This window comes from Hordeum vulgare, chromosome 5H (assembly GCF_904849725.1).
Source record: "Hordeum vulgare subsp. vulgare chromosome 5H, MorexV3_pseudomolecules_assembly, whole genome shotgun sequence".
NCBI lineage: Eukaryota > Viridiplantae > Streptophyta > Magnoliopsida > Poales > Poaceae > Hordeum > Hordeum vulgare.
In genome coordinates, this window is record NC_058522.1 from 446,763,042 (window position 1) to 446,774,597 (window position 11,556).

General features: G+C 53.1%; 1 protein-coding gene across 1 annotated transcript; it reads right to left on the reverse strand.

Moving 5' to 3' along the window:
* Positions 1–1,226: 1,226 nt before the first annotated feature.
* On the reverse strand, positions 1,227–2,876 carry LOC123398215. Its single transcript, XM_045092712.1, has one exon. The coding sequence runs from the start codon at positions 2,748–2,750 to the stop codon at positions 1,509–1,511; it is 1,242 nt and encodes a 413-aa protein (XP_044948647.1). The 5' UTR covers positions 2,751–2,876; the 3' UTR covers positions 1,227–1,508.
* Positions 2,877–11,556: the final 8,680 nt, after the last annotated feature.

The following is an 11,556-nucleotide window of genomic DNA, read 5'->3' on the forward strand; positions in this document are numbered from 1 at the left end:
ATCTAGGTGGGCATGTTTGGAGGCCAGATTATATAAACTGTAAACCAGCTTTTAAATTGTGCAATGACATGTTTGCCATCTGTTTTTTTTGCGATGGAAAAACGGTGCGGTGGCAGTACCTTGTAAATAGCTCAAAGTTAATAAGGGTAACATGTCTTTATTAATTAATAATCTGATTTTAGCTGGGTTAGAGTAGCTTATGAGTTTTTAATAATCTGGTCATCTAGTTTTTATAATCTATAGTATAAACTGTCCTGTTTGAAAACATAATAGCTTATAAAAACCAGATTATATAAACTGGATGAATCCAAACAGGGCCTTAGAGAAATAAACTCGTTTTTTCTCTTAAGCATGGTTAATTTCCTCCTGTAGAAATAAACCCTGGTGATTTTAGAAAAAACCTTGTTTATTTTACTAACTGCATTGTACAAAACCTAAGGCGGATTCCGGTGTACCCATGTCCCAAAAATCCGCTATATCAACGTATCACTTCTAATAAAATCCTCTCAGAGGTCCTTCGTATAGGCTTTTTAAACCGGAGAATGGTCCACAAGACCACATTTGCTAAGATCTAGGGTCTACTGCACATCACTGAAATAATGGTGATGATTGGAATTTTTGTTTTTGTTTTGCAAAAGAAGCAGGGACCTGACCTCGATGCGGAACAACACTCTAATTAAGAAACCCCAACCTCTTCCACTATGAAGGGCATTTGACAATACATCATATTCATATGCCCCCTTGGTATGTTAATGCTCCATGACAGCACACCAAGAGTTTGCTTATGCGGCACCCTTGTTTTGCTGCAGCACTCATTAGCCAAACCCCACACCCACAGCATTGTCGTTGTTTAAGCCCCAAAACCGTAACCACCAGCTGAAACTAATTAGCAAAGGGAACAACCAGCAATGGCGGATCCAGCGGAGCACCAGCATGGAGATGTCTCAATCTAAACAGCCCGGCTTTTGTCACCTATCACCCCATGATTGGGGGATTGAATTTGTTGGCTTCTGAATAATAGTCGATCATATGCTCTCTCTCCATCTCTTTTCAGCAAGTGGTGGCACGGGAGACATGGAATGGAATGGAAGCACCGAAGCGTAGCGGCAAATTATTCTAAGTAAGTGGAGTCATGTAACCACTTGGTCTAATCACTCGATTAACAAGACCGTTTTCAGAGTCCGCAGTTGTCATACCTAATCGACCAACCGGATCGGAGAAAATGATTAACAGAATCCAGCAATATGCCACCTAAATTTGAATTTGACGGGAAACAGGTCGTAATATGGTTCATCTAGCTGTTGAAAATCCTTGGCTATTGTGATGTAATGAACAATTCTATCAGCTCAGCACTCAAAACTGCACAAGAACATTTGCTCGGAGAACAACTGCAACTTACAACAATCGGGAGATGAAGCTCCCACTGAATGAAGAACCAATCATCAATCAAATGTAACAATGCCGCCGGCCGGCCGGCAGCTTCCGCCGACGCCGTCGTGGCTGGCTAGCTAGCTCTTCCAGGCGTAGACAAGGAGCGAGAAGCCATCGCCGCGGTGCAGCTCGGCCTCCTCGGGGCTGGCCCAGTCCATGACCGTCGAGCTGCTCGCCCATGAAGCTGAGGATGATGCAACGGATGCTGACGACGATGAGCTTGCCTTGGCCAGCCTCCGCGCCTGCCCCCTCTTCCTCCGGTTCTCCCCATTGCTGCTGGTCTCGCTCCAGTCCCCTCTGCCCCATCTCCCGAGATACCCTGACAAGACGCCGGCGCCGCCTCTCCTGGCCTTGTCAAGCAGCTCTTTCTCCTTGGCCTCCGCGGAGTCGCGCTCTTCGCCGCCGGCGTCGCCCAGCTCGAATCGGAAGACGAACACGGCGTGCGCAGGCGGGGACGCCGCGGCGAGGACGGATGCGGCGTCTGTGAGGGCCGGCTCGCGCGCGGAGAAGAGCCAGTTGTGCAGGTCCCAGGAGACCTGGACCCGGTCGCCGCCGCCGAGGTCGACCTTCTCGCTGCCGCGGAACTTCCAGCGCAGGCGGCGGATGTGGAGCACGCGCTCGCCGTCCACGGAAACCGACAGGCCGACCTCGGCCTTGTCCTTGTCCTTGTCCATTTCCCTATCCTTGCCGTGCCCGCGCGAGACGAGATCCAGCGAGATCTCCCGCTCCTTGCCGCGGACTTTGACGCAGGTCTTGTGCCCGCGGCCATGCCCTCCGTCGCGCATGGAGACGTGCTCGCGCCGGGAGACGAGGACGTGGCCGGGGCCCGTCGGCCGCTGGGCCTTGGTCTTCCGGTACGCCTCCTCCGTCATGTCCCCGGCCACGACCGCCATCTCGCCGTCGACCACGACGGCGACGAAGTAGCCGGAGGACGGCTCGGGCGAGCCGGGGGAGGCGAAGCGCGCGCGCGTGAGGTCCCACGCCAGGTCGATCCGGCGGTCGTGCACGTGGAACCGCTTGGACCCCCGGCGCCGCCAGAAGAGCCAGGGCCGGACGCGCACGGCGATGGTGGCCTCCTCGTCCAACTCCGGGCCGTCGTCGTAGCAGCCGTAGTCGGAGGCCGAGGAGGAGGACGCGAGCGCCCCGACGCGGAGCACGGCGCGGAGGCTGAGCCCGAACGCGGCGCGCGACCAGGAGAGCGCCGCCAGGCCGAGGCGGGTCTCGTAGACGGAGGTGGCGAGGCTGGGCCCCGCCCCCGCGCCGGAGCCCGACGCCGCGCCCGGCGAGGCGCGGAAGAAGGCCGGGATCGCGTTTGGCATCGCGCGGGCGCGGGCACGGCTGCGGCTGCGGCGCCGGTGGCTCGGCTGGAAAGGAAAATGGGATAGCTTTTTGGGGAATTTCTCGCTTCGATTTGGGGGGAGGGAGACTGCCAGACTGGGGTTGGACTGGACCGGCCGCGAGGCGGGAGGTAAATATAACTCTGCCGCGGTGGGGTTACGGGGCGGTGATGGGACTCGGGCGTGTGGGACCCGGGCACGTTGGACCCAGCTGGGTGTGGGGCCGCGCGACCGTGCCAGTTGCCAGTATGCTGCGACTGGTCTGGCTTGGACCGGGCTTGTTGGATGCGGAGGAGGGTTCTCATCCTCTCTCTGAATTTGAGCTCGTTTTAGATTTTTCCAGCAAGAGGAAATTTGATTTTCCTTTTTGTGTTTATCTTGATACGAATAAATTCGTGTTCATACACTATGGTGCATGAATGTCAATGGCATTACTCAACGGGCGGATAGAGTTGGGCCTCGTAAGTTAAGTTTACGGTCCATATACTCCGTAAATATAAGAGCGTACAGATCATTAAAGTCTAAACGCTTCAATATGGTATTATTTTTGGACATGGGTAGGGCTGAGTAACGTCTTATAGCAAATCGATCGAATGAGATACGCATACAATATGTAAACATGGCATCACATTCTCTCATTTCTTGAAACCAAAAGAACTTATATATCTCCAATCGCTAATTTGACCGATCATCCATTTTGACCGTTGACAACGAGAACAAGGAGAAGAAGACACACAAGAAGAAGCCCTTCTTAAAGGATGGGAACTATACAAGAAGAGGGAAGCAATGACTTTCATTAGTCGAGAGTACACCTCTCACAATTCTAATAGTGAAGAAATAGGGCATGTGGCGGGGGATAGATGTTTGAATACTCTTCGTGTGAGCCCACCTCCCTCTTCGAGTTTGACTACTCCAATGAATCGACATCGACCATAAGTGTCTCATGGCTAGAGACCCAAAGGGACAACCTTCATTTAATCCTCTAGCCTTCCCTCACGCATATCCTATGTCTCCAAACATATTGTATGATGTTAATGTTGAATGATGGTGATAGAGAGCATGGTATTGTCACTACACATGGCGAGGTCTTGAAAAGATTATGCGATCTCTTGGCTTCCCGTGAGTAATGTGATGAGTACATTGAGAAAGCGGAAATCCTTATCATCAAGGAAAATAAGAATGTGAAAATCCTTGAATATAATCTCCACACATAGCAAGATAACAAGGAAACTCTTGAAGTGGATCTCTAGATATAAGTAAACACTTGAGAGATATCTAGTGGCGACTAATGGTTTCAAGGCTTCAAAATAAGAGGCCGAACTTGCTCATGCTAAACACACTGAAGATTTTGAGCATATTGACAATGACACAATCTAGTGAAGGGTGAGGTCATCAAACTTACCAATTCACTACTCACAAGAAGATCCTAGCCACCCTAGCACCACTACTTTTTTTTATGCTTGTGCTACTAACTATTCACTTGATAAGGCATCTCTCACCGAGGAGAAAAATAAGTTGACAGATCCACTTTAGAGATGTCTACTGTCTTACATCCAAGGTTCCTTGCCGCGAGCGTCACCTCCTTCATTCCTCGTTGGAATATCTTGGCTTGACCACCCCTCTGTATCTCCTCTTCTATTTTTCTTTCCCTTAAGCTTAGACAAGATTTGCTTTGAGCATAGGGTTGGTATTCTTCTCCGTGCCTTGAGCATGGGCAAACATCTTCACGTGGGTCCTTTTGAAGTTTCCATGAGCGATGAACATTGCAAGAGCATCATCGGGAGTGAATTCTTGTATTCCAATCATTGTTGGAAATGATATTCAAACATGCATTTGAGTTGGAAATATTTTTCTATGATCTATAGTAGCCCTACTATTTTCTGTAAGTTTTTGTATTGGATTTGACTTGGTATATTTAAACTCGGTTCATATTCAAATACGACAAAAAAGAAAAAAATAGAAGGAAACAGAAAAGTAAATGGGTTAATGCAACTAAACTGCCCGGCTAGAGAAACATTCCATGGCCTAGCCGTGAGTCGTGTTAAGTTGTGACCGTAAGATGTTATGAAGATCTTAGGGCTCGCGACGCACTCGAGCCACTGATAAATGGGACCTAGTCGTATGTGTCACCCTTCGACCAAAATCCCTCGCATGGGCTCCAACCCATGTGGTCCTGCATGACCCCACATCATGCATGCTCCATAGCCCTAATGGACACCTCAAGCCCGCCACTGAAGAGCCCTCAACACAACCGTTAGAATTCCCCACACTTGAACTCTCACACCTTGTGTATTGTATCACATCACTATGTTAATAAAGCTAAAAAAATGTACCAACAAGAATTTTTTGTGTGTGGATGTGATGCTTTATTGAATTGCTATTTGCTTGCTTGTTTGAGTGTACTTTTAATTCATAAAAATTCGCCTACTCTCATAACTATCCTCCTTGAGCTAAAACCTTGCCCAATGACCATGACAAGTGTATAGGTCATAAAAATATTTTTATAAAAAAAGATTTGGCCAAAAAGCATTTATTAAATTTAGGTTTTCAAAACCCCTTGAATTGGGAGTTGAACTACAAGTCCTTAAGTTATGTATATAAATTATCTCAAATATTTTATTTCGAGCTTATTATCTATAAGGCTTCCCAAATCCACAAAAATATTATTCAAAAATTTATTTTGTTATTTTATTTAAATGTTTTTCCTAAGGCTAGAAATGGTCTTTGATAAGGGAAAATTATTTTAATGTTTAAAAATAGCTGACAAAATTTAGGTAATCCTACTAGACATATATTTTTTCATATATATGAGTTTCAACACATAGTCGTGTTCAAAATAGTGGACAAAACCCTCCAAAACCCTTTCTGGATATTTCAAGTATTTAAAATATTTATACAAGAAATATTATCAAATAAATCCAGGAAAATTCCAGAAAGTCTAGCATGCCTCAAATTATGATCTTGCCAAGTTTAATCTCAATCCAAATTATTTTGGCTCAAGAAAGTACCCGAAAACCCTCTTTGTCCATTTCCACGTTTGAACAACTTTGCATAATCAAATTTCTCCAAATGTGCTCATATTTGGTCCACATACTCAAAACATGTATTATTTCATCTATACCAAATGGTTCATCAAGGAGAACAGTGCAACATGATAAAATCCTACAAAATCCATTTCCATTCATTTCTAGGGTTTTAAATGTTTGCACTAGCAAGTTTCTCCCAATGAACTGCAATTTTTACCACAAGTCCCATTGGTACTAAGATTCAGTCTTGCCAAATATCATGGTAAGGATAAAAATTTACCCAGCACAAACCAACATCAAACACCTTCTGGTGAAATCTAGAAATCACACTTTTCACCTCTTACATTATTCTCCTTTGACCTCAAACTTTTATCACAGTCTCACTATCAGGGGGATAACCCCAGGGTAGGCTCATCAAGCCTATTCCTTCATTTCCGGCCCAACGGACATGGACGTATGAAGATTCCCAAGGCCCAAGTCTTCTGGCCGGCCAGGCGTCACCTGCCGGCTAGAGGACGAGGCGACCATCTTTCTAGCCGGCCAGGCAACCCCTGTCGCTAGAATCCTTGCGGCCTCCTCTTCGGAGCCGGCCTGGTCCCGCCAGCCGGACTGGGGAGGAGGCGGTCACACTTAAGCCGGCTGGCCAAGCAGGCTAGCCGGCCGAGGATCACAAGTCACATCAAATGTAGGTCAGGAAGAGACCTCACGATTAAAGGTAGCTACGCGTCAGCAAAGGTACTGGATCGGGGCGCCCGGCATGTACGAGCGTAGGCGGCCACGCCGCTGACCTACCCCGGCTCTGATCCATCACCTAGCTTAGTGTCGGACCGTCACACTCCCACTCCATTACTGCACTCGGCGTGGGGAACAGTGGAGGCGGTCGTACTACCAGCCCATGAAGAATCTCGTGGGGTGACGCTTGACGTACAACGCGTGCTCAACGTCAACCTTACGCGAGAGCCTCATTGGCCAGCCGGCGGGTCCCACAGGCAAGCGAGACCATGCAGCCGGCGGGCCCCCCATCGACAAGACAAGACCCTTGTGGGCCCCTGGCCAGCCGGCGAAGCTGCCAGTCGGGTCCCACACTTGTACCCTTAATCCATATTGTAGGTCGGCGAGTTCGTCTATAAAACCCCCCGGCCGCCCTCCATGCAAGGGGGCCGATCCTTCACGAGTCATTCAACACAACACATTCACCAACCAGAGAGAGAGAGGTAGAGACGACCCGGCTGCTCCCCTCTTCCTCCTCCCAACACAGCTCCAGGAGCGACATTGTACTGTGTTCCTATACATCAAACACTCCGGCAGGATTAGGGGTATTATCTCTACGGAGAGCCCTGAACCTGGGTACATCGTGCGTCCCATGCGTGTACCAACCTCGTTCCCAGCGCCCACCTTTGCCCCTTCGGTTCTCACCGACTTTAGCCTACCTATGGCATATGTTGTGAGCATTCACCGACATTTGGCGCCCACCGTGGAGCCGATCGCGGCATCGGCTGGCTTTACGCGCTGGGCGGGGCCCCGCACCTACACCACCGGATGCATCGCGTCCGGATCAGTTTGCATGCCCGTGGAGCCCGCTTTCGACGAGGCGACACCCATGATGATCGATGTCCCCGTCCGCCATGCGGATTCGGACGAAGATTCTGATGACGAGGCGCTCCCTAGCGTCGTCGTCGCTGCTATGGAGAACCTCAACGTTCTCTTCAGCGACCTTCGTCTCAACGACGGCCCGCGCTACTTCGGTGAGGACCTCGACGTTGAGGCGCTCTGCGCCAGCTTCAGCAGGCTCTCTATCGCTGAGATGCCTGCCCATGATGTTTACCCCAGTAACGTCCTCATCTTCGATGGCCCTCCGCCGTCGGTGGGGTTCTTCACCCCATACCACGTTGCTGCCGTCTCAACACCGTGGAGGTGATGGTTATCGGCGCTGGCACCAGCACGACTCCCGGCAAGGGCTCCATAGGCGCTGGCGAACCTGCTACGGCCACCGCTGATACTCTTCGGGACGCCATCGCCGGCCTGAAGACACCAGTCACCACTTCCGCTGACCCTGCAGACGTTCGGGCCTCGCTGGAGGAGGCTCACAAGCGTATCTTGGAGGAGGGCATCGCCGTAGCTTCGATGAAACGTCGGTTGGAGGCTACGCAGCGCGAGTATAACTCCGCATACGGTCTCACTCCGATTTCCGAGGCCCCTAGCCGGCTTGGATCGATCCGCAGCCACGGCCGGTTCATCGCCGAGGTTCTAGGCGGTGATCTGCCCACCTACGAGACTCCTGCGGCCAACATGCGAGCGGCGCAGGCAGCCATGGAGTAGATGGCAAGCCTGGAAGGCGAGGAGCGCGCCTTCCAGGAGAAGTGTGTCAAGGATCTCCTTGACGCCGCCAACCAGCAGCATGCTCAGCTTGACCCCGGTCAGGCTCAATCGGAGTCCCCGGGACCAAACTCTGGGGCACGCCGCAACCCTAGCGGCCAGCACCACGCAGAAGGATCTTCCTCGCATCGCCCTTCCGGCTGGAGGGGCGAGGGAAGCCAAGACCGGCGCTCTCAGCGCCAGAGCGAGCACACTTCGGGATTGCGTCGCGGAGGCGACGAGGGCGATTCGGAGTGTGAGGTTCTTCCCCCGCGAAGAACTCACGTCTCTGGCTCAAGAGGTGCCTCCCCTCTCGCCACCGGGGCTGGCGCCCACGCCACCCAGGATGAGCGGGACGCCCACCGGCGTATCATCGCCCTGGCCCAGTCAGCCCTCCTAGAGGAAGACGGACCCGTCGGTCCGGCATGCTTCGGCCCCCGGATCCGAGGGGAGCCGTTCCCCCGAGGTTTCACCCTACCTCGGGATACGCCAAAATACAACGGCACGACCAAGCCAGAAGACTGGCTGATTGATTACACCATGGACGTAGGCATCGCCAGGGGCAACAAGCGCGTAGCAGTTCGCTACGTGCCACTCATGTTGGCCGGCTCGGCCCGGACTTGGCTTAATAGCCTCCCGGCCGGCAGCGTCAACTCCTGGGTGGACTTCGAGGAGGCGTTCGTCCGCAACTTCACTGGCACCTACAAGCGCCCTCGCCGGGCCCGCGAGCTGGCTATGTGCGTCCAGAAGGCCGACGAACACCTTCACGACTACGTCACCTGGTGGACTGAGCTCCACAACTCCTGCGAGGGGGTGCATGAGGTACAAGCTATCCAGTACTTCATTGACGGTTGCCGAGACGGCACCCTCCTCAAGCACAAGCTCATGTGCGCCGAGCCCACCTCTTTGGCGGTGCTCATGGCCAAGGCGGACAAGTACGCCACGGCCGACTCCGCAATGTGCATCAAGGTGACCGCCTCGGACAAGGTTGTGCCTACGCCGGCTACTCCCAAGCCGGCTGGGGACAACCGAGGCGGCAAAAACAACTACAAGCGCAAGGCGGATCAGATGGATCCCCGATCCAACAGCAAGTTGGTGGCCAATGTGGAGGGCGAGGCGTCGGCTCCTCAAGCCGGCCCTCCACGAAAGCGTCCCAACCGGAGCAACCCCAACTGGCTGCCCAGGCAGTCCTTCGAGCAGCTGCTCGACGCCCCCTGCAAGATACATTTTGGGGTAATGCCGTCTTCCCATACCCTTCGACAGTGCAGCGTTGCGCGCCGGCTGTCGCAAGGGGATGGCCTGCCGGCTCCTTTGGGTGCACAGGCGGTGCCCCGTGCACCGGCTCCCAACCACGCTCCGCCTCCGCCCCCGCCGCCTCGCGATGACGGTCATCACCCAGACGACTATCCTCATCAAGACGGAGCGTTCGTCGTCTTCACCAGCGAAGGCGACGACAAGCACAGCCTGCGCCAAAGACGGCGCGAGGTAAACGCCACTGTCCCCCCGGTTCCCCAGTACATGCATTGGTCTGACAAACCAATCACATGGAGCCGAGTGGACCATCCTGCGGTGATGCCCAACCCGGGATCATACGCACTCGTTCTCGATTCCACCTTCGCTTCCAAAAGGCTCACGTGTCGATTCTCCCGGGTGCTGGTCGATGGCGGCAGCAACATCAACATCCTCTACCTCGACACTCTCCTCAAGCTCGGGCTCAAGGAGACGGACGTCCTGCCAACCAACACTGTCTTCCATGGCATCGTGCCTGGGCAGTCCTGCTCGCCCATTGTCAAGATCCAGCTGGACGTCCTCTTCGGCGACAAGGCCCACTTCCGTCGAGACTCCATATGGTTCGAGGTAGTAGACCTCAGTAGCCCGTATCACGCGCTGCTGGGAAGACCGGCTCTGGCCAAGTTCATAGCTATTCTGCATTACACCTGCCTGAAGATGAAGATGCCGGGTCCCAAGGGCATCATCATTGTTGTTGGCGACTACAAGAAGTCGCTCGAGTGTGCCCAAGATAGCAGCCGGCTCGCCGACGCCTTGGTGATTGCTGAGGAGAAGCGGCAGATCGACCGACTCGTGGCCCAGGCTACCGAGCAGCCGGCGATTCCTTCTCCTCCGTCCCAATCGGCTGGCGAGGGCTCTTTCAAGCCGGCTAAAGAGACCAAGCAGGTCCCACTCGAGCCTGCCAACCCGAAGCAGTGCGTCACCATCAGGGATGGCCTCAGCCCCAAATAGGAAGGCGAGCTCGTCGACTTCCTCCGTGAGAATCGGGACATCTTTGCATGGTCCCCCAAGGACATGCCGGGTGTTCCGAGGAAGTACGCCGAGCACAAACTTCACGTGCGACCGGATGCGAAGCCGGTGAAACAACCCCTGCGCCGCTTCGCCGAGGGGAAGCGGCGCACCATCGGAGAAGAGATCACCCGGCTCCTTGCAGTCGGCTTCATCATGGAGGTTTTCCACCCGGACTGGCTGTCTAACCCAGTCCCGGTGCTGAAGAAGAACAACACATGGCGAATGTGTATCGACTACACTAGCCTGAATAAGGCCTATCCGAAAGACCCTTTCGCGTTGCCTAGGATAGATCAAGTGATCGACTCCACTGCAGGCTGCGAACTGCTGTCGTTTTTGGATGCTTATTCAGGCTACCATCAAATCAAGCTAGATCCAGCTGATCGCCTGAAGACCTCCTTCATCACGCCCTTCGGGGCCTACTGCTACACCACCATGACGTTCGGTCTGAAGAACGCAGGTGCGACATTCCAATGCTGCATGCAACAGTGCCTACTGCCACAGATTGGCAAAAACATCCACATCTATGTGGATGACATCGTCGTCAAGACGAAGCAACACTTCAGCCTCCTCGACGACCTACGGGAGACGTTCGCTAATCTGCGCGAATACAAGATCCGGCTCAACCCTGAGAAGTGCGTCTTCGGGGTCCCAGGCGGCAAACTCTTGGGGTTCTTCGTATCCGCCCGCGGCATCGAAGCGAACCCCGAGAAGATCAGCACCATCGAGCGGATGGTGCGGCCAGCTCGGATCCTCAACGTCCAAAAGTTCACCGACTGCTTGGCGTCCCTCAGCCGGTTCGTCAGCCGGCTTGGCGATAAGGCCCTTCCACTCTACCAGCTCATGAAGAAGACGACAAAGTTCGAGTGGAACGACCAGGCGGACAAAGCCTTCCGCGACCTCAAGCGGGTAATCTCGAGCCTACCAATCTTGGCAGCCCCATCTGAAAGGGAACCCATACTCATATACATCGCGGCGACCACTCGCGTGGTCAGCGTAGTGTTGGTAGTTCAGCGTAAAGAGGAAGGCAAGGCCCTGCCAGTGCAGCGCCCTGTTTACTACCTTAGCGAGGTCTTGTCCGCCTCTATGCAGAACTACCCTCATTATCA